At 52.4% G+C, this 23231-nt stretch overlaps 1 protein-coding gene across 2 annotated transcripts; it reads left to right on the top strand.

The window, feature by feature from the left end:
* Nucleotides 1-331: 331 nt before the first annotated feature.
* N4BP1 (NEDD4 binding protein 1) lies at nucleotides 332-23063 on the top strand. 2 transcript variants are annotated; one of them, XM_032977439.2, is made up of 9 exons: nucleotides 332-569; nucleotides 3186-3414; nucleotides 4670-6402; nucleotides 6894-7082; nucleotides 15070-15200; nucleotides 15491-15587; nucleotides 16513-16620; nucleotides 19877-19984; nucleotides 20618-23063. In XM_032977439.2, the coding sequence occupies exons 1-9, from the start codon at nucleotides 550-552 to the stop codon at nucleotides 20910-20912; spliced, it is 2910 nt and encodes a 969-aa protein (XP_032833330.2). In that variant the 5' UTR covers nucleotides 332-549; the 3' UTR covers nucleotides 20913-23063. The 2 variants fall into 2 exon arrangements, with proteins under 2 accessions (XP_032833330.2, XP_032833328.2); XM_032977437.2 differs by having other exon boundaries at nucleotides 6891-7082.
* The last annotated feature ends 168 nt before the right edge of the window (nucleotides 23064-23231 follow it).

Raw genomic sequence — 23231 nt, 5'->3', positions numbered from 1 at the left:
CATACCACTGGGATTTTTTTGCACAGCGTTGGTAGTGTACACGGTGCTTTTTTCAGGAATATTTTGCTGTTTTTTTCCTGGATTTTCTGTTTGCACATGCACACAAAGTCACTTTAAGATGTTTTTCTTGTTTTTGTGTTTTTTGTTTGTTGCGGTTGCACCCGATTCAAGAGCCGAATGTCTCACAGGACGCTATAACCAAACAAATGAAAACCACTATGAAAACCACTGTGAAAACTGTGTAACACGCACAACACATCACACGCGCCCAGCCGCTGCGGTGTCACGTGCGGGAAATTCCCAACACGTCACCGCCCTGGCCCCGCCCACGGCTCCGCCTCCATTCGCCCCTCCCCCTCCCTCCTGCTCGCATCGCCATCCTTCGCTGTGGTCACACACACACACATCCCACACCATCACCACCACACACAAACACACACATTGCACACCATCATCACTACCACACACACACATCCCCTACCATCATCACCACCAACATCATCATCACCACCATCATCATCGTCGCGAAAACGTCGCTTTGATTGTACCATGGCGAACAGAGATGGCGGGTGAGTTCTCACTATCGTCGTCGTTATCATCATCACAGTGTTGTTGTTTTAACCCTTACACAGCGGGCTCTGATAAGGTAACCTGGTAACCTGCTACGAGTTACACCGACATCAATGTTAACCCGAGGTGGTAACGTGTTGAGTTATAGCGTGATCGGGTTAATCTGTTATACGTTCACGTGTTCACTTAGTTACACACAGGCCTCGTGGTAACCTGTTACATCTAAACGGCGAGGTAGAACTAGTGTGTTAACTTAGTTACACACAGGCCTCAAGGTAACCTGTTATATCTATAGTGAGATAGAACTAGTGTGTTGACTTAGTTACACACAGGCCTCAAGGTAACCTGTTATATCTACACAGTGAGATAGAACTAGTGTGTTAACTTAGTTACACACAGACCTCGTGGTAACCTGTTATATCTACACAGTGAGATAGAACTAGTGTGTTAATTTAGTAACACACAGGCCTCAAGGTAACTTGTTATATCTATACAGTGAGATAGAACTAGTGTGTTAACTTAGTAACACACAGGCCTCAAGGTAACCTGTTATATCTAAACAGTGAGGTAGAACTAGTGTGTTAACTTAGTTACACACAGGCCTCGTGGTAACCTGTTATATCTATACAGTGAGATAGAACTAGTGTGTTAATTTAGTTACACACAGGCCTCAAGGTAACCTGTTATATCTACACAGTGAGATAGAACTAGTGTGTTAACTTAATTACACACAGGCCTCAAGGTAACCTGTTATATCTATACAGTGAGATATAACTAGTGTGTTAGCTTAGTTACACACAGGCCTCAAGGTAACCTGTTATATCTAAACAGTGAGATATAATTAGTGTGTTAGCTTAGTTACACACAGGCCTCAAGGTAACCTGTTATATCTACACAGTGAGATAGAACTAGTGTGTTAACTTAGTTACACACAGGCCTCAAGGTAACCTGTTATATCTAAACAGTGAGATAGAACTTGGGTGTTAACTTAGTAACACAGGCCTCAAGGTAACCTGTTATATCTAAACAGTGAGATACAACTATTGTGTTAACTAAGTAACACACAGGCCTCAAGGTAACCTGTTAGATCTAAACAGTGAGCTAGAACTAATGTGTTAACTTAGTAACACACAGGCCTCAAGGTAACCTGTTATATCTAAACAGTGAGATATAACTATTGTGTTAACTTAGTTACACACAGGGCTCAAGGTAACCTGTTACATCTAAACAGTGAGATAGAACTAGTGTGTTAACTTAGTTACACAGAGGCCTCAAGGTAACCTGTTATATCTACACAGTGAGATAGAACTAGTGTGTTAACTTAGTTACACACAGGCCTCAAGGTAACCTGTTATATCTAAACAGTGAGATAGAACTAGTGTGTTAACTTAGTTACACACAGGCCTCAAGGTAACCTGTTATATCTAAACAGTGAGATAGAACTAGTGTGTTAACTTAGTTACACACAGGCCTCAAGGTAACCTGTTATATCTAAACAGTGAGATAAAACTAGTGTGTTAACTTAGTAACACACAGGCCTCAAGGTAACCTGTTATATCTAAAGTGAGATAGAACTAGTGTGTTAATTTAGTGACACAGGCCTCAAGGTAACCTGTTATATCTAAACAGTGAGATAAAACTAGTGTGTTAACTTAGTAACACACAGGCCTCAAGGTAACCTGTTATATCTAAAGTGAGATAGAACTAGTGTGTTAATTTAGTAACACACAGGCCTCAAGGTAACCTGTTATATCTAAACAGTGAGATAGAACTAGTGTGTTAACTTAGTTACACACAGGCCTCAAGGTAACGTGGTATGATGGATGTCCCGTGTTGCTGTTGTGTTTATTTTTCGCCATCCGACGTGTAAAAGCGGAGTTGGGTTTTTTGTCGTTCACCGAATCAAGAATATTTCCCCTTACGCCGGAGCAACAATCCCGATAAGCTCTAAAGCGCTTTTGCCTCAGACGCCCGACGGGCTTCACTGCAGCCGACGGCGTCTGCGTGTTGGCCCAGGACTTGATTCGTGTGTTCGGGGATGTGCACATGGAGCTGTCAAACCCCCACATGGCTTGCTCCGTATTCTTCTTGTGCAGGGAAATTCGAATTTGCAGGTCCATGCGGCAGTTTCAATTTGGGCCCAAAAAACCCCGCCTTATTTTGTGTTTCTCCCTTTTGATGAGACTTTGTAGGATGAACGTTGATATTTATAAGGGACACGGAGAAATTCGCCTAGCAATGCCGCGGTGTTGGTTGGGACATGCCAGGCCGAACTGTGTGACCTTTTCTCTCTTCCACGCCGGGATGGTGAATAGGGTGCGCCTTCAATTTCCTGAACTTTGTCAAACCACTGACTTATTTCTGTCTCATTTCAAATCGATCAACCAATCCACGTGGCACCTGCTGGGTCTGTCCCATGACCTACCAGCGATTCTTTTGACTCTTCACGCATAAATCAGAGTACCTAGGCCGGCGCAAGCGCCGTGGTAACGTCACCGCTACCTAATGGCTAATGGCGGTTGTTGTTGTAGCTGTTGTTGATGTTATGGCTGAGGTTTGCCCACATTCGTGGAGCCTGGCCCCGTGTTTCACGGACGCTCTCCTGTTCTTTCTAGGATGCGAACCGCGGTGCAGCATGGCGGTGGTGGCAGCAACAGAGGCAGCGATGGCGACTACGTGGAGGAGTTCACGGTGCCTGCCAGTAGGGAGGCCCTGGTTAACAACGCAGAGCAGAATCTACAGCAGATCTTCTTCGTGTGCATGACCCTCGTGACCACGGTGGGGGACAACTTCTCCTGGGTCAAGCTCACGGGAAAATCTCTGGAGAACGTGCAGCGTGCCAAGGTGACCACTGGCATCCGCCAAATAATTTTTCGCCAAATAATTGACCCCGCACGGCAAGAATGGGTGGCGCGCGGCGGGGTGGCACAAGGTCGTTAAGCGAGCCCACACTCGAGTTGGGTTCCGATCGCCAGCGATGGCGCAAACGTCGGCGGGAGCCAGTGACGTGTGTGGGTGAAGTACGCTCAAACGACCACCACGATCTGACATGGCTTTGGGTGTCCCTTAGTCCAGGAGTAGAGGGTCAAGTGGCTGAAGTAATTTTTTACCGTGAGAACGCCTGGAGTTTCTCCTTTGAGAATCTGTGTTAGTATTACAAGAAAAAAAACGCTCGGACATTTGGTTAGATTGGAGAGAGGCAGGCCTACGTGTCGGGTGCCCGAGTCGGTACGAGGGTTCATTCATACGGCCCGGCCGGCTTGCTAATTTTAATTCACAATTTGGTATTTAAAGCGAGTGGACTTCTATAGTTGGGTTTCTGTGGCTAACTACAAAGCAACGGGGACTTTTCCCCTGTGCGGGGGCTGCGGCCGGCTGGCTGGCCGGCCGTGCGTCAGTTTTGCGAATGTGGAAAATGACCATAAAAGGGGGGTGAACGCTGCGAGACGGCGTGGTCGTGTTGTGGGAAACGCATTGGGTTCATTCACGGCGGGTGCCACTGTTTTTTGGCGGCGTGAAGCAGAAACCAAAACCCCCACCATCGTCGCCGCCGCCGCCACCACCACGCGTGTAGCTGCGGCTGCTGCTACTGCGGTGTGTGTATTATGCGTGGCGGTGCACGCTTTCGTATGTTGGGGGCGTGTTCTGAATTTTGGGTGATTTTTTTTTGTTTTGCCGTCCGTGATATTTGCCGATCTTTGCTCATTTAATGATTTACCCAGGAACTACCTTTTCCACCTCCCTCAAGTGTGGAGGAGCGGTGGCAGAGTAGTTAGCGCCCAGCTCTTAGTTCTACAACTAAGCCCATCATCTCACAGGCTCATTGTCACCGTTGCCGCACTCTGCCTTGTGTGTTGTGCTCACCGCTTGCATGCCCGCAAACTCTGTGTGCAGCACACTGTGGGTGCCGTGCGTGTCGTGTATGTTGTGTGCTCTGTGAACCATGTGTACTGTGCGCGTCATGCGTGCTGCACATGCCGTGTGTGTTGCGTGCCGTATGTACCGTGTGGATTGTGTGCGTCGTGCTGTGTGGTTTGCTTCGTGCGTGTCGTCCCCCGTGCGTGCCGTGCGCTTGACGTCGGCTCTGCCACGCCCGCAGGAGTTCGTGGTGGGGCTGTGCGGCGAGGGCCTGCAGGTGGAGCAGCGCTTCCCGCCGGGCCTGCAGTGCGTGTACGAGGGCCTCGCCGGCCGGTTCCTGCGCGCCCTCGTGTGGGACAGCCGCGCCGACGTGAGCGTCACCGGCGAGGGCCGCCTGACCATCCGGGGAGGCACCGAGGCCGTGCTTCTGGCACAGACTCGCGTGCAGCACTTCTGCGACTGCTGCCGTGAGACGGACGCGGCGGGGCGCGGCGCCGCCGCCACCACTGCGCCGGGGGAGGCCGACTCGCTCGCCAAGCGTCGCTTCAACCGCCTGGTGGAGGAAGACGGCGGCAAATACGGCACCGAGTTGCTGCTGCTGCCCCTGATCATCAAGCGGGACCTCCTTGAGCTGCTCGACGCGGTGGGGGCCCACGCCAGTTTCTCGCGAGGACCGCCCGATCGGACTCGTGGGCCCTTCGTGCTGTCGGCCCGAGGGGCGGAGGCGACGGAAGCGCCCGGCGGCAGCGGCGGCAATAGAATCCGTGTAAGGATGCCGACCGAGGGACAGAGGACATATGGTAAGGGCAGGGAGGGCCTGTCGAGGGAGGAGAATGACAGCCCCGTGACCGAGCTGAGTTCCAGCTTCACCAGTGCGCTTGGCAAGGCCGAGGCGGAGACACCCGAGGCGGAGGAGTCGGAGGAATGTGCAGGCAAGCCCTTTGAGAGAGTCAAAAATCCGTCGGTCAAACGGAAAACCTCGGACAGCGAGTCCACGGTTTCCGGCCAGATGAAGAAGCACTCGCCCGCCAACGTGCCGTCGTCCCGCAGGCTCAGCGAGGAGGAGGGCTTCAGGTGCCGCGGCCGCGAGGAAGCGACCGCCGCTGCGCCGGCGACGCCGGAGCCGGAGAGGGAGCTCAAGTACCTCGTGAATTTCTTCAGCACCATGGGCTATGATCCGGAGTTGGTGCGGAGCATCGTGTTGGAGATGGGGCAGCAGACCGAGGCCTCGGAAATCCTCGATCGCCTCCAGGAGAAGGCCACCTTGGTCACGCCGACGGCGGACGAGCGGGCCGGCAGCGAGGAGGCCGGCTGGGAGGATTCGCAAGAGGGCTCGTACGCGACGCATTGGGTCGTGGAGGCGGCCATGAGCCTGGGATACACGCGCGACGAGGTGGGCGATGTGTGCCGAGCTGTGGGCACCGACCCGCGCAGCGTCCTCAACGAGCTGCACCGCATGGGCAAGCGAGCGGCACCCACGGCGGCGGAGCCGGGCGCCGAGAGCGCGCGCACGGAGCAGCGACGCGAGCGCCAGGGCGGTCCCACGGGGGCGTTGACGCGCGTCTTCTCCCGGGGCGTTTGCTCCCACGCCGACAGAGCCGCAGCTCAGGCGTTGAGGAAGAAGCCGGCCCCGGAGGTGAGCCTCTCGCGTTCCCACGGCGGAGAGGAAGCGGCGCGCGGCGGCCCCGTGAACGGCGCCGCGGGGCTCCCGCGGGGCGGCTCGTCGTCCTCGTCGTCATTACAGCGCGCCCGTTTGCCCAGCGCCGAGGCGGACGATCTGGAGACGGACGGAACGGGCGCGCCTCCACCGGCAGCGAGCGCACGCCCCGACAAAATGAACTGCATCGTCATCTCGGACAACGCGAAGGACGTTCCGCACGTCTGCGGGCCTGCCGACGGCGCGGCAGGGAAGGAGGCGGCAAAGTGGCACGTGGAGCAGCCGGGCCCCCGCCAGGAGTGCGCCGTCTCGGGCAGGTGGGCAGGTGGGGGCCGGCGTGGCCGTGAATCTGAGCAGTGGTTAAGCCTTAGCCCCCCCCCCCCCCCCCCAACACGCAATTTGCAGTTTCACGACTCGATGTTTGGACGGCGTTTGCTTGCGGGGCAAGATGCGACGAGTCGATTAAATGTCAGCTGGTGCCCTCGCAATGCACCCGTCAAGTGATGCGCGCCAGAATTGGCTATTGATATTTTCCACGGATTGTTGTATGAAGGATGGGATAATGTCAGATTTATGCCGCGGGGGGGTGTGGGGGGGAACTAAACTAAAACTGAGACGGGCAAAAACTCCGGCGCAAACCAGGCGGTAAAAAAAGGGAAACAGAAAAGCGTTGCATTTCGAAACCACACCGCAGCCCTCGGATCATGGCGATCGCTTGAATCGCCGGTGGGGGGGTTGCGCTGTCACACCGACCGAGTCCGCTCGCAGTTCCAGTTTCTCATCGATGTTCGTAACGACTTCACAGCAGCAGCCGAGTAGCGGCCGCCACCACCACCACCGCCGCCGCCGACACTACCACCGGCTCCAGCAGCAACCTGCGGCCGACTGAGCTCTTCCTGCTGGGGCTGTCCAAGCCATACAAGCTGTACCTGCCGAGCGAGCCCGGCAAGGAATACGTGCGTCACGTGATCGTGGACGGGAGCAACGTCGCCATGGCGTGAGTGCGATCTCGCGCGTTCGGTTTAGCGGGGGGGGGGGGGGGGGGGGGGGGGCGCGGGGACGCGGGCACCGTCGTGCAAGTCGTCGTCAAAGGGGGGGCGGCCTTTCTGAGCTATTGTCGTCGGGCGAGTTTTGTGACTTTCCTGTTGCAGACGTAACACTCGCATCGAGCAGCAGAAATTCCCCTCCTTAATAACAAAAAGCACCTCGCTCGGGTTTATTTACACGCTCTTGTCCTTGACCCCTCCCCCGCACCTCTGATCAGCACGGTTGGCTACGTACGGTGCGAAAGAAGTTCAACGTACACATATATACACATACACGTCACAGACTGTGATATCATCAAGAATCGGTGTCGTCGTCATCACCACCATCACACTTAAATACATATTCATCTTTGTCACGGGGCAGGATACATTTTCTAAATAGTGAGTGGACTTCGCAGCACAACGTGGATGGGGAAAATCCGACTGAGTGACAGAAATAGAAGGCACTTCCCTAACTTGCACAACAGTTGCGCACGAAATTTTACCACGGTTTTTTTGTTGTAATTATTAAACAGAGCCTTGGCTCGTGGGCAGCGAGGAAGTGCCGTCTGTTCCGTCACCACGTGCAGACGTTGTGTGTCGCGCAGGTGAGTCACTCGCCCGCGGGATAAATTTGCCGACAGTCGTCATTCGAGAAATTGCGCGCCGCTAATCCACGGCAAGACAAAGCCGCTCGGGTACTTGCCAATCCTACCGGGCGACGTCACGGACGCGTCAACGAGGCTCATAATCGCAGGGGCTCGCTCACGTCCGTCGTGTGTGACTAAGGGCTCGCTGGCAAGCCTCGGCTGCGTCACGTTTTCCCCGGGCGAGGCCTTGAGAAAATTTCCCAGCCGAGGTCACGCAGGCGGGGTCACCACTGGGGCCAAGGTGACGGTTATTGCCGCCGCTTGCCGCTGGTGTCTGTGCCGAGAGTTATTACCTTTTGTTCGATTCTTGTATGAACACCGTTCGTGTTACGCTTGACGGGCTGTCAAACGAGGGACAAGGGTCCGCCCGCATACCTTGGAAGCGTGGCAAAATGTGGGATGAGAAAAGGACATGGAGGAGGAGGAAACAAAGACACGGAGAGCTTTGACAAAGACTACGTTCACGAACGCGAAGCACTTACTGCGCAACTACGATCGGGCGGCAGGGTGGTGGTGTGACGGTAACGCTCATGCCTCACAACAAGAGACCCCTGGGTTCGATTCCCGACTCGGGTGTCCTCTCTGTGTCCAGCTTGCGTGTTCTCTCTCCCTGCTCTGCATGGGTTTCCTCCAAGTTCTCCGCTCTCCTGCCATAACCTCCGACGCTTGAACTAGGCCTTGGTACCCGTTGTGTCTCTCTGCTAGGTTGACTCGGCCTGAAAGCAACACGGCGAAGCAACGGGCCACGCCAGAGCCGAGCTTTAGTTCACACCAGATAATGCTGGTTGTAATCTCCAGCGAATCGTCGTGGAACTAAATGATCAAACTTTGCTGGGACTTTTCAACATTTCTAATAAACCAAATCAAGTTGTCACATTTGCCCACGTGACAACTTGATTTGATTGGCTCTGTCGGGTCGTGGAGGGCTATCGGTGAAAATCGCATCCACTGCACAAACCGTGGCAGATGCGGATTCCTGATGTACAAATGGAAAACTCTCCAGTAGTGTGCGGCTAGTGGTCAACCAGTCAGACTGTACAAGACGAATTCACGACTTCACATTGTCGCACCACCACGTTTTGGGCCACCTCGCGGACCTGCGGGTTTTCACAAATCTACGCGATCCCATCAACTCTACTAAGAGGCAAGCCATCAATACACAAGGCAAGCCATTACTAAGATGCAAGCCACTAATACAAGGCAAGCCATTGGCATGCGGCAAGACATTAATATACAAGTCAAGCCATTACTACAAAAGGCTGCTTGCAATGGCGATACACGCTCCTACACGTAACTGTATCGCCGCCAAAGAGAGTGAAACTGAGTGGGCCACTGGGCTTGTGGTGGGTTGTAGGGCACACTTCAGTCACCCCCCCCAGTGGGCTCCATTCACCAGGCCTTTGTGAATTCAAACAAATGGCGAGGTTTTACAGGGGCACTTGCAGTGGCGCTGGGGCACGCCCACGCGGTAAATTTAGACTGGAATTTCCCAAAAAACTTTACCGTTGCCCTTTACACCCAATTGCAGAGCCGAGTGCTTCCGTGTGCAGTCAAACGCAAGCCGCAATGACTTCGCGATTAGGGGCAGCGGTCTGAAAAGCCGTGCGCTAGGCGAGAAATCCGCGGTTGCCGCGCGGGGAGGCGTTTTTTTTTTAACGCGACAGAAGCACGCGAATGCACGGCTTGCGCTTCCTTAACACAGCAAAACGCACTCGTACACGACGATGACTGGAGCCGTGGACATGTGATCTTCCTGTGTGCTTTGTCCTTAGTATCTTAAGTTGTGTTTTTTGGGGCTGGAGGGGCAGGGAATGGGGAGAATTCCCCCCTCCCCGTTCCCGATTTGCAGAGCACCTTGGGTTGGTGGGGGGGGCGTTTCAAGGTACGGTTTGTGGAGAGGTTTCATTCCGCGATGGGGTTGGAGCGCGTGCGTGCGTACGTCTGTACTCGCCCCCGTAGTCCGCGGCAACCCTTGGCTACGTACGGTGCCAAAGAAGTTCCACGTGCATGCGTACAGCCACTTCGAGGCACCGCAACAGAAGGTCATTTTTTTGTTTTTAAATCGTGACGATTCGCCGGCGACGTCGGAATCCGCCGTGTGCCTGGGAAATGCGGTGACACTGAGCGGAATCAGGAGACCATGGGGGGATCGGTTTGGGGGGGTTTTTGTGGAGAGCCGCGGTGCGTTTTACGCGACGCGGTGAGTGATAAGTTGGGGGGTCTTGTGTCGGCCCGGCCTGAAAGGCGTAACTCGTCGGGTACCTCGCAGCAGCAGCGGCTCTGTAGTTTCCCTCGCGTCGAGTCGCTGTGCAAGTGACGCGCCGCGTGGGATATGCAGCCCACCACTGGCTGGAATGTCTAAATGGATCTGAAACAGTGAAGGGCACTTGGTTCTTACAGAATCTGCCCGTCAGCCGCACACGTAAGCTTTGTGACTCGGCACTCCTGTCTCCACTGTAAACTGAACACGTTATTTGGTGGTGATGATGCTTCTGCGTTGGCAGTGGGCCACAAAAGCACAGTTAACGACTATACTCTTTAGTTATTTCAATAAAGTGACGTAGGTAGAAAAATAAATAAGTAATATTTAAAAATACTTTTTCAAAAACACGCTTTAATGAAATGTACCGTACTAGTAATGGCAGAACTCCACGACTCCAGGAAGTGGCCCCGAAGCTTGCCACAACGTAAGGGGCCGTGGTGATTTACAGCCAACGTCAGTTGAGCGTGGACAATTAGACCCAAGCCGAAACATAACATATAGAAAAGATTGCTTAAAAATATATATATTTTTAATTGTTAATGATAGAATATAGTATTGTCATCAGTGTGACATAAGTATACCAAGTTTGCAGTCGATACGACATTGGGAAGTGGGTTAAAATTGAGTTACAAGATTTTTAGAGGATACGGCAACAGACGGAGTGTGTTAAATAATAAAAGCGTGTAAAAATAAATGAAACTGAGGATACGACAGCAGACAGAGTTGAAGATACAACAGACAGAGTTGAAGATAAGTAAAAGTGTGTAATAATAAATCGCGACGTTTCGATCGCAACCCAAGCAATCGTCATCAGGTAGAAAGAAACAGCAGTTCTACTTCTGCTGCTGCATCTTTCTACCTGATCACGATTGCTTGTGTGCTGCGATCGAAACGTCTCGATTTATTTTTGTATTTCTCTGCCCACGTGACTTTACCGAAAGAACCAAAGAGTATGGATTCCTGCAGTCACGAAAACTTCAAATCTAGATTTAACAACTAAACAAAAACTACCACAATAACTCTACCTCTCTCACCTCCCGAGAATGCTGTGACGGAGGGCCGTTGTCCAAGAATGTCGCCAATTATAAGACTCTTCCGTTTAAAGATCACGAGCCTTCTGCGTTTCCTAAGAAAGGAATGTGGCCTTTTGCTGGTTCACAAGATGCGTTGTGGGAAATATAAATACGTGTGATCTCGCAAACTTATAATGACAATAAAAATATGCTTTGGTGTTGCTGCAGCTATATTGGCAGTAGTACACAAAGCACACTCGCACAAAGAACGCGACACCTTCGTCAACAACGTTGTGGCCTCGAAAGGTAAATATAATTGTCGATGTTTCGGGGCAGTGTGGCCCCATTCTTCACAGCGCACACCCGGGCCTGCTATGTCTCGCGATACAACGTGCGAAAGCGCACGTTCTACGTCTCGCGCAAAATACAACGGAGGCCTTTTGAGAGGAAGTCGCCCACGTCCCCGTGAATGGGTCGCGCATTCCCAGTGCCTGCCAGGCTTCAGACGATCTCAGCAGGCCTCGTCGCTCGACGCGAATGGAGGGCGACCGAGTGTCTCTGTTCTGTCGCTCGCTGTTTGCGGGTTTGGAGGAGCGTCGTGTTTGACGTCTGGGCAAGTCGGTTTAATCACCACGTAGGCTTTCGTCACCGGTAGTGAGGACGTCATCTTGAAAAATTGGCTGATGGAGCTACTTATAAATTACCAGCGAAACGTCATGTATTCAAATTGGAAACGTTGTGGGTTTACTCTCCAATACACCGGTGTGCCGTAGTAGTAACTAATTGGCACGTTTACGTGACAAACCTTACAAATTGGTTGTGCCGGGTCGGTGGTCGGTTAACGACACATTTATATTTACGTGATCTAACCCCAAGAAAACCCTTTATTTACGAATAGTCTGAGCAAGTCGCTGTGTGGGCGGGTTGGTCATGAACAAAACAACTTCACTGGGGCTGCAGGGTGGCAGCAGTGGCAATACTCGTGTAGTTTGACATCAATATTCAGTAAAATTCCAAACTCGGGCGCCTTTCCGCGTGTGAAGTTTGCAGCGTTCTCCCCCTGTTCAGCATGGGTTTTCCTACCGGCTTATCCAGTTTCCTCCAATGGCGACAAAGAAATACACAGTGTCCATTGCCATTCGCTCAAACATCCCAGTGGAAATATTACTTGATCAGCAACATCGCCCCGCCCCCCTCACCGACTGCGAAAACTTGGCAGGACCCTCCTGAAAGAGTCTTGAGACTCGGCAAGGCTTTCCTGGGTAAACAAGCGAAGCAATAATAATAGTTCCAATAGTTCCATCGGCGTCATTCCAGTGTTTTGTGTTCTGCCTGAACTCTTGCAGGAGGAGAGCAGTGCATTTGGCCTGTGTTAAGAGAACGGGCCGTGGAAAGTGATACTGCAGAATTAATCTTGATTTTTAAGCTTTCGTGACTGCAGGAATCCATACTGCTGGTTCAGCAGTTCCACTGCTGGATTATATTTTTTTTTCCGCCTGAGGACGACCGCTTGTGTTGCGATCGAAACGTCGTGATTTATTTTATTTTATACCTACGTGACTTTACCGAAAGAACCAACGAGTATTGCAGAATTACTTCGGAGCTCGCCTCGAATGACAATTATTTTTATCTACACACTCAGAGGGGGCGCACTTTCCCGTGCACTGCTACAGAGAAACATTCCTCATATGGCAGTCAAACTGATCTTGTAAAAACAATTCTCATATCTGGATTTTTCCAAATTAACTGAGGAATAAAATGTAACTTTAAGTGTTTATTGCAGTCGTTGATGCCCAGGTTGAGACCATCAACTCCCTATGCTTGAAATCACAACGGTTTAATCACAACCCAGTCTATGGGTCTCTATGCGAGTCTGTGGGTCTCTATGCGAGTCTGTGGGTCTCTATGCGAGTCTGTGGGTCTCTGTGCGAGTCTCTGGGTCTCGGTGCGAGTTTGTGGCTCTCTATGCGAGTCTGTGGCTCTCTATGCGAGTCTGTGGGTCTCTATGCGAGTCTGTGGGTCTCTATGCGAGTCTGTGGGTCTCTATGCGAGTCTGTGGGTCTCTATGCGAGTCTGTGGGTCTCTGTGCGAGTCTCTGGGTCTCGGTGCGAGTCTCTGGGTCTCGGTGCGAGTTTGTGGCTCTCTATGCGAGTCTGATGCTCTCTATGCGAGTCTGTGGGTCTCTATGCGAGTCTGTGGGTCTCTATGCGAGTCTGTGGGTCTCTATGCGAGTCTGTGGGCCTCTGCGAGTCTGTGGGTCTCTCTTCGAGTCTGTGGGTCTCTATGCGAGTCTGTGGGTCTTTGTGCGAGTCGTTGGCGACCGGGTTGAGACCATCAACCCTCGATGCGGAGAACCCGGTTTAGTCACCGGCGGCTCATTTCTAAAATTCTCAGGATCTCAGCGGGTCCCTGCGTGTTCTAGTTTCAGGTTGGTCTTGTTTAACCAGGCGAGAACTCAAAGGAGATCAGGGATTAATCTGATTTGCAAGAGTGACCTGTGCCGATTACCGAAGCGACGAAAAGCAAAACAAAACGAAGCACAGCAGTGATGCAAAAGGGAAAATCTGGAGTAAGAAACGAAAATAGTGCAAAAACTCAACTCGGGTGTTAATTCGTGAACTCTCCCATGTAGTTCAGGTCTGGCCAGGGCGGATTACATCTCCACTGATGCCCCGTAGCGCTCTGCAACACTCCGACTCATGGGCCGCTCGGACACTGCAACAAACATTTGGCGCCACTCGCGCTATTACCAGAGGTGTAAAAAACTCTCCGGCCAAAGGGATGACATGACACCGTGGCCACCAATCTGGCCCTGGCGTGCGGAGGCACAAAAAAAACAACTGCGCCCCACCCCCCCCCCATCACCCCCCCCCCGTCAGTCATATCAAATTGAGAAAAAATAAGGGAACTAAAAACATCCCCTGGGGGGGCTGTGTAGTCAGGGGGTGGAGGGGGCCGTGCGTGTTTTGCACGTCGTCGCTCGGTGGCGTGACTGGAAAGTCCCCGTTGGCCGCTGGTGGGGGGGGCGGGGGGATGACGGGGTGTGGCGGAGTGTGTGAGATGGGTGAGATGGGGGGGGGGAGGGGTTGCTCATCTAGTGAGAATCTGTCTGAACTCGCCGCGCGTGTGGTTGTTTCACATCGCGTTGACACGCAAACGCGCGCACGTTCCGTCCTCGCCGCCGCCGCCGCCGCCGCCCCCTGCCCAGGTTTCACGACTCGCGGTCGAAGACCCGAAGCCTCCGTGCTTGAGCCAGGCTGGCGGCTGTTTTGCGTCGTTAAAGCGAGCCGTGCCACCTCCCCCCCCCCTCCCCCCGCGCCCAGCTCCTTCCTGCAAGAGAGATGGCAGCTGTCTGCGTGTGATTCAGTGCTCACTGAAGACTGAACTTTTTCTTTAAGGTACTTTTTTGTTTTGCAGGGGGAATTTCTCTGGTCTGACGCCGAAATAGCTTGGTGTAGGTGGTGGCGTAGACGTCAGGCGAGACCTTGTCATCATCCTCCCTCCTCGAGCTTTGGCCTTTGTAACCTGGCCTTTGTGTGTAACCTGGCCTTTGCGCGGTGGAAAATTGGTTCGGCACAAACCCGGCGACCCGAGTTTCGATCACCCCGCTCGCGGGCAACAGCAATGGAGAACATCTTAACCCGTCCTGTTGCTTCCCCTAGGTCGACTCGGCCTTAAATTAGTACGTAGCGCGTTGTGTTTTTAACCAGCACTGGGGGAGACAGGTGGTGGGGGTGTGATGCCGGCCACCCACCCCCTGTTGACCTTCATTCGGTGCTTTCTATAGCCACACTTGCCCCAAATGTCTGTTTCAAGGCTATATGGGGGGTTCTTTGACTTTTGTGTGGGTGCGTGTGTCTCACTGCTGCCTGTTGCGATGGCCACATTTCAACTCCTTGAGTTGGTGGTTGTAAAGGACAACGTGGCCACACATTCAGTTCTTTGGAGTTGGTGGTCTGCATAATTCTTTTGTACACGCCCTCCCTGCACGTTGTTAAATCTGTGTGTTTGTGCCCGTGTGCGTGTGGAGCAGGCACGGCCTAAACCGTTATTTCTCGTGCCGGGGCATGGCACTGTGCGTCGAGTACTTCTGGAAACGCGGACACCGCAACATCACCGTCTTTGTGCCGCAGTACCGCACGCGCCGGGACCCATCCATCAAAGGTACCCACTTTTGGTGCATTGTGGGTAGTGTATACCACGGGCGTGTGGTGCATTATGGGTAGTGTATACCACGGGCGTGTAGTGCATTGTGGGTAGTGTATACGACAGGTGTGTGGTGCATTGTGGGTAATGTGTACGACAGGCGCGCATGGCGTACTGTGGGTGGCGCGGGCGTGTGTGGTGCATTGTGGGTCGTGTATACGACGCACGCGTAATCGTGCCGTGGGTACATCCGCTGGGCGCGCGTCCTCACATTGCTCGCTCCCCTCCCCGTGCCCTCTCCGACACAGAACAGCACCTGCTGACGAAGCTTGAGGAGCTGGGGCTGCTGTCGTTCACACCGTGCCGCATGTTCGAGGGCCGTCAGATCGCCACGCACGACGACCGGTGAGAGAGCGCGGGCAGTGCCCCTACGCCGGCTGCCCAGCGGCCTCCTCGTCCCGGTGCGCCACCGCCGCTCAACACCGCATGAGCGCCTCGAAACCCCGGCGGCCCGAGTTCGATTCCCGCTCACGGCCAACACACCAGTGACGATTACCTTAAACGGTCCTGGACCTCTCCCCTAGGTCGACTCGTGCTCAAATGAGTACCTGGTGCGGTGTGTAAAACATCGCCACTGTGGAGACAAAGGCGGTCGGGCGTGGTGCTGGCCACCCAGCCCCTCGTGTGCCGGCCTTCATAGGTGCTGCTCGCCAATAGCGCTTTCCCCAACGGTCTCTTAAGGTTATAAAGGGGAGTATCTTGTTTATGTCCCCACATAGACTCGTACATATGTAGTGGCTCACTCGGAGACGGGTTTTTTAAGGCACCTTTTATTCTGCACGTCAGGGAACTACACACACCCTACGTGCTCACACGCCAGTCACACATCCGTCTCTTTTGACGGCACTACCTAGCTAGGACAGTCGGCAGGCTGTCTAGCTTGCGGCGTCTAAGATGGTCGAGACGAAGGTGACGAACAGCGGACACAGCGAGGGGGGATCCGCTTCCAGCGAGAGCCCCGAGCTCTCGCCCCAGGCCCCCTTTTATCCTCCCGGCGTGGCGTCGCTCCACCCACGCCACGCCCTCTTTCTGGGACCGACTTGTAGGTTCCCGGGGCTTCAAGATAGACCACTTAATGGGCTTTTCCTTAGATCTCCTCACACTCCCTCTGCTGATGTGTGTACTGCCCCCTGCTGCTAATACCACTTTCCCATCAGCAGCCAGCGTTATTACACTACACATATATGCACCTCCGATTAGCACGGTTGGCTATGTACGGTGTGAAAGAAGTTCAACATACGTATATGTGTGTGTGTCTTTACCTTCGTAGCTTCATGCTACACCTGGCAGACAACACGGACGGGATCATCGTGACCAACGACAACTTCCGGGAGTTTACAAAGGAATCGATCGCCTGGAGGGAGATCGTTAAGAAGCGGTAAGTTGTGGCCACGCGCGTTGACGTGCACGCTGACGTGCGCTCAAACACGCGTCAGGCTGTGGGCACAGTGGTAACACCGTGCCTCGCAGCAAGAACCTCCTGGGTTCCATTTCTGACTCGGGCGCCTTCCCTGTGTGCAGGGGGCCGTATTATCCAATAGGCACAGTAGGCACTTTGGTTAGGGCCTACGAAAACTAAAGGGCCTACGAAAAAAATGTAGACACATTCTTTCGTATGATAAAAAAATGTAGCCAAGATATTCTTCTTGAAAAACATATTAATATATAGCAAGGATTGGCACTGTATATGCAACGAGGCAGCAGAGGTTTTTTTTCATAAGGTGAGAGAAATTAACGCCGGAGATGAACCTTTCGAGATTTTTTTTATTGCAAAATTAGCAAATAATGTCTTCAAACGGTGTTTTTCGCAGTCTCATTTCTCAATAGAAATGCGGTGGAAGGCAGGACAAAGCGGCGTAGTTCTCCCTCGGTTGATCAAAGCTAGTTTTTTTTTTTATCAGCTTTAGCTTCAAAAAAACAATGCTCCCCTTCACAATTCGTGCCAAAGATGGCAAGATACATCCTTGGAGCAACGTAAACATTCAGATAACATCTTCAGTGTTCAGAAGATTGAATGTTTCATCGGTGAAAATGAACGGCATCCTTTTAAAGCTGCGTCATCCGAAATGATCGTAGTATGATCATAGTAAAATGATCATAGTATGATCATAGTAAAATGATCATCGTATGATCATAGTAAAATGATCAGAGTATGATCATAGTAAAATGATCATAGTAAAATGATCATAGTAAAATGATCATAGTATGATCATAGTAAAATGATCATAATATGATCATAGTAAAATTATCATAGTATGATCATAGTAAAATGATCATAGTAAAATGATCATAGTATGATCATAGTAAAATGATCATAGAAAAATGATCATAGTTAAATTATCATAGTAAAATGATCATAGTAAAATTATCATAGTAAAATTATCATAGTACGATCATAGTAAAATGATCATAGTACGATCATAGTAAAATGATCATAGTACGATCATAGTAAAGTGATCATAGTACGATCATAGTAAAATGATCATAGTATGATCATAGTAAAATGATCATAGTATGATCATAGTAAAATGATCATAGTAAAAACCTACTTGTGGGTTCCCGGGGCTTGAAGAACTTTTCGCTCGTAATATTTTTTAGGCTTACCTTGTTTTTAAAACAATAAATTCTAATTAAATATTCTCATCTGCAGCACACGGTGTACCCCCATTGAATTAGGGCACAGACCCAATAATTAACTCATCAGTAATGACATCTATCCAGCGGCTGGACAAAGTAACGCGCGAAACAAGGGATTGACAGCAGCAGTAGCACGGTAAACCCTTGTTTATTCGACATATGTGGGGCTCTGGCCTTGCCGCATTATCAAATATTCCGAATTATGTACAATGGCACTCCCCCGTGCCTCCTGCCCCAATAAAAAAAGAAAAATCCAAATTTGTTTTCCAAACTCTTCACACACCATACGCATCGACACACACCCTGCATCACTTCTATCCAAAACTTTGACATTATCTCGCAGACTAAGGGATTCACACTTCAGTCCCTTCTGTTACTTCTTGATGTAGGTGTAGACGACATTTCTGAGATGGTTGGCTCGCACAGAATGCACAAACGTGGTAAAATACAAGGCGACACTCACGCTCACGATGTGCGCCACCACCACCAGACCGAGTCGTCGTTTTGGTCGTGGCGTGCGGCGACCCTCCACCTGCTATGCCGTAATTGGACCATTCGGTACGGCAATTCGGCTCGTGGCGGATTTACGAATACACCGTATATATATGCCGAATTATCCCCAATTACGAATTATCGGACACCGAAATCACGATGTTTTACTGCAGCGACATGGGGAAGCAGCAGTATCAACTGTAGAACGTTAACACTGATGGCCTACGAAACGGATGTGCTTAGGGCCTACGAGAACCCTAATCTGGCCCTGTCTGTGTGGAGCGTGTTCTCCCCCCTGTTGTCCATGGGTTTCCACTGGGTTCTCCGGTTTACTCCCATAGACAAAATATGTATATATATTTTAAACATAATGCAAGAGGTATTGACCAAAACATCCCAATGCAGAAATATTACTTGTAAATTACTCAATTGGGATTACGTGTAGCAACATCGTCCTGTACTGCAAGACCTTGGCAGGACCCTGCTAGCAAAAAATGTTTTGAAAGTCTGAGGTTTTCCCGTGTAAACAAGTGGAGTTGTAATAACAATGATAATAACATTGTAAAGGTGGTGTTGATGGTGGTGGTGTTGGTGGTATAATGGAGGTGTTTATTGAGGTGGTTTTCATAGTGGTGTTACCACGGTGGTATAGATGGTGGCGGTGTTGATAGTCTTATAACGGTAATATTGATGGCAAGGTGTTGGTTGCAACAATGGTGGAGATGGTGGCGGTGTAGACTTTTTTGTTTCTGTTGGTTATAACGGTCGTGTAGATGGTGGTGGTGTGTGGGGGAGCGGTGGTGTAGCGGTTAGCGCGCTGCACTACGAATATGACGACCCGAGTTCGATTTCTGCTCACGGCCAACATCAGTGACGATGATCTGAACCGGTCCTGGGCCTCCCCTAGGTCGACTCAGCCTCAAATGAGTACCTGGTGTGGTGCGTAAACACATCACCACTAGGGAGACAAAGGCGGCCGGGCGTGGGTGCTGGCCACCCACTGCCTCGTGTGCCATTCTAACAGCACTTGCCCCAACAGTCTGTTAAGGTTATACAGGGGATCTTTGTCTTTGGTGTAGATAGTGTTGTTATACTGGTAGGAACCTCCTGGTTACACCAGCCCACAGGGGATTATTGGGTCCGTCCGTCGTGCATCCAAAAATGGGGGAGGGGTGGGGCTGGGTGGAGAGGGGCTGGTCACCCCGTGCTACTCACGCCGGCTTGTGCCCACCCTCACAGTCGGGGATATTTGCGGAATACACCACGTGGTGGTGCCGTTGTTGACCCTGGCCATTGACTGAGCAACCCAACATTCCTACCAGCTCCCTCCGCAGGAATGTTTTAAAAGCGGTAGTGTGAGAACGGTGTGATGGATGGTGGCGGTGTCGACGTTATAACGGTCGTGGAGATGGTAGCGGTGATGTTACAAGGGTGTTAAGTAACGGCGATGTTATAACGGCCGCGTGTGCGTCTGCGCTTACCTCCCCGTGGCTTCATGACTGCAGGATCCTGCCGTACACTTTCGCGGGAGACGTCTTCATGGTTCCGGACGACCCGCTGGGCCGGCACGGCCCCCGCCTCGACCAGTTCCTCACCAAGCCTCAGTCCACGCGGTAACTAGCGCCGTCTCCTCCCCACGGTCCTCGCTCGCATCTCTCCGCGTCGGGGGGGGGGGGGGTTGGGGTGGTGAGACGCGGTCTCAGCTCTAGTGGTGGTGTCTACGGCACGGGAGGGCCTTGTCAGCACTTTGACCCGCGTGGGCCACCGTTTTGTTTAATTTGTTATTCCCCCCTACATGTAATCCCCCGCCCGCTCCCCATTCATGCTGTCGGTGGCCCCGTGTAGGAAGACCCTTCACGTTAGAGAACGGCCCCGCAGAAGCGGATGCGTGGAGGTACCTCGGAGCATCCTTGAAGTGACCCCCGGTCCACGCAAAGTAGAGGGCAGCTGGTGCTGTGGCGGTTCGCGCTCTGTGCTACGAACCCGGCGGCCCGAGTTCAATTCCCGCTCGCGGCCAACTCGACGAGTACGTGGTGCGATGTGTAAACACCTCCACTAGGGGGAGAAAAAGCCGGCCGAGATTGGTGCTGGCCCACCCATCCCTTCGTGTGCCGTGCCAGCCTTCATTGGGTGCTCGCGAACAGCGCTTGCCCCAAAAGTCTGTATCGGCTATACGAGGCGGGCGGGTGGGGAATGTTTGTCTACACAGGCTGACGAGCGTACCCTACGTTTGCCTCGCCACGCAGATTGATGCACCACAACCCAGCCGCGTACCAGGCTAAAACCTTTCCGCTCCGCTTACCGTCGGCGGCAGCCGCCACCGTCGCAGACCTCCCGGGCTCTCACTCCATGAACGACTGCGGACGGCGGCGGCCCAGCCCGCCGGCCGAGGCTCCGCGGCCGACAAACGACCTGCAGGATCTACGCAGGCAGCTCCTGGACATCTTCCCCGCCGACGAGGAGAAGGTGCAGCGGGTGCTGCAACAATACCCGGCGGTGAAGGACCTCAACTTGCTCTCGGACCTCATGCTGGACGTGTAGTGAGAGGGGGATGGAGGGGGCTCGGTAACCCCCCCCCCCCGCCCGCCCTTCTACCCCCCCCCCCCACCCGTCGTCATCTCGGCGCTCTGCCAAAACCTGTCGGCGTCTACAGCAGCGCGGCACAGCTCGGGAGCTGGGCACGTGCGGGGGGTGGCGGTAGTGGCGGCGGCCGCGCTTACGGTGGTGGCGATGGTGGTGGCAAGTACGAGGAGCAAGCGGAGAGCGAAGGCCGGCAGGAGATTGATTGATGGGGTCCTGTTATGAATCTGTGAAGCCCGGCCTTTCACCGCCACTTCACCGTGGATGCACATTCGAATTAAACTGCAGTGATACCTGTGTTGTAAATATTTTGGTTATGGGCGTTTAGTTAATTAAATTTAAGGTGTTAATTTAATTTGCACGAAGCGGCGGACAAAGAGGAGGCCTTCATCCGGAAGTGGATTTCTGAAAATATTATTTATTGCGTGAGTTTGCAGCCTTTCCGGAAAGTCGCCAACATTGGCCGGCCTGCCCGAGCAGCCTGGCTTCGAGAGGCATCGCCGTTTAGAAATTGTACATTCCTCCCCACCTCGAGTCATCAGGGTCAAGATGCGTTTGCTGCAAGCTGCTGCACCTTCGGTCATCTTTGGCTGAACGAAAAAAGCAAGCCCGTTTAAAGTCACCGTTGCTTTCGCTATGTCATGTAGATATTTAACAACTGGGCGCATTGCTTTGTAGAGGTACTATTGATGTTACTGTACTGCGTAGGATTCGGTAAAATTTACCGAGAACCTTATGAGTTTAAACAAAAAATGTAGGCGCTCTGAATCCGGTCCAGCCCAGGAGAGAGACGGCGCTTGGAGGGCGGTTTGTCGAACACGTTACTTTTTCAATCCTCTTGCACTTTGTTGGTGTTTTGTTGTCGATGGAGACACCGTGAAGAAACTTTACACGTGAGAGCTTTTGCTCACGATGTTATATGGATTCATAATTTATTTTTTTGGGTGTTTTTTTGGGGGGGGGGGAGGGGGGCGGGGGGGGGGTAACATTGTCAACATGTGTCGACCCTACCCACCTCCGCCCGCGGTTGCGTTATTGCTTCGGCGCACGCCACCACCACACCGCAGAGCAATGCGCGTGGCGTTTCGCAATTTGCCCCGGACGTTTCGCCGCTAGTTGCTGCCAGCCTCGTCCGGCTGCTTGCCAGAATTTTTTTGTGTGACTTAGTGTAATGAATACATTTTTTTAAAATCAATTTCGTAATCTGACCCCCCCCCCCCAAAAAAAAAAATACCAATTATGAATCACTTGTGATTAACACTACGATTGTCGCTGGATGTGTGGCGCGTAAATCCACGCCAAGTGATGGTACCAATGACCCCGAGCAGGCGGTGCGGACTCATCGCCCCGAGTGCTCGCGACCCATCGCCCCGAGTGCTCGCGACCCATCGCCCCGCGCGCTCACAAGCTCTCCGCACCTCCAGAGGCAAAGCAAGGACCGAGCCTGAGGACGGCTCCCGAGCGGCGGGGACCCACCGGTGCATGTCGGGTCACCGAGGCATGAGCCGGCGGGGGCCGTGGGCCGGATAGAAAACAGCAAGTTCAGCGATCGGCTCAGTCAATGTCTATAGATTCAATCTAATAGGTTGCTGCGTTGGCCACAAAAGAAGGTGAAAAAAACCATCCTTCGGTATAATTGACGATTGAACGAATGACGTACCGGGCAAGGCGGCGGAGTGAGGCACCGTGCGTCAACAACGTGTGGTCACGGGAAGAAGCGGTGTTGCAGCGGGTTGGCACGCTGCGCGACGTACCCGGCGCCCCGAGTTCGATTGCCGCTCGTGGTCGCCGACACCAGTGACGTATCTGAACCGGTCCTGGGCTTCCCCTAGGTCGACTGAGCCTCAAGATGGGAACCTGGTGTGATGAGTAAAGCAATGCCACTGCGGAGACAAGTCTCTTGCGGCTATACAGAGGGGGTCTTTCAGAGCGAGTGGTTTTTGCCGCTATTCGCGCAGATGACAAAACGACGCTGCGTCTCTTAAAATAAGAGTTCATTTATTTTTCTACCGGTGTTTAAAACAACGCGTCGATGCCTTGCCCCGGGAGGTTTTCGCCCTCTTATTTGTTCAAAGTTCGTGTTTTCTATACATAAAAAAACATTCACCACTGTTTACGTTTCCGTGTCGTTTAATAAATCCACAATTTTGTTATCAGGTAAGGCCCCATTTGAGCTTCGGAGCTCTGTTTTCAGAAGCGACCTGGGCCATCACGAATGACAGCTCGACGAAGTGGCCTCCCGTCACGTGGACATCGATTGCAGCAGCCAAATAGTCGAGA

Source organism: Petromyzon marinus, chromosome 63 (assembly GCF_048934315.1).
Source record: "Petromyzon marinus isolate PM22_M1 ecotype Great Lakes invasive population chromosome 63, UKy_Petmar_22M1.pri1.0, whole genome shotgun sequence".
Lineage (NCBI taxonomy): Eukaryota > Metazoa > Chordata > Hyperoartia > Petromyzontiformes > Petromyzontidae > Petromyzon > Petromyzon marinus.
This window is presented reverse-complemented; position numbering and strand designations above follow the sequence as displayed.

Bases quoted from the DNA above. Each gene is read 5' to 3' on its own strand.
- N4BP1 (XM_032977437.2), top strand. From the start codon at position 550: ATGGCGAACAGAGATGGCGG. The intron at 3,415-4,669 runs GTGACCACTGGC...CCACGCCCGCAG, and splicing joins AGAACGTGCAGCGTGCCAAG to GAGTTCGTGGTGGGGCTGTG. The intron at 16,621-19,876 runs GTAAGTTGTGGC...TCATGACTGCAG, and splicing joins AGGGAGATCGTTAAGAAGCG to GATCCTGCCGTACACTTTCG.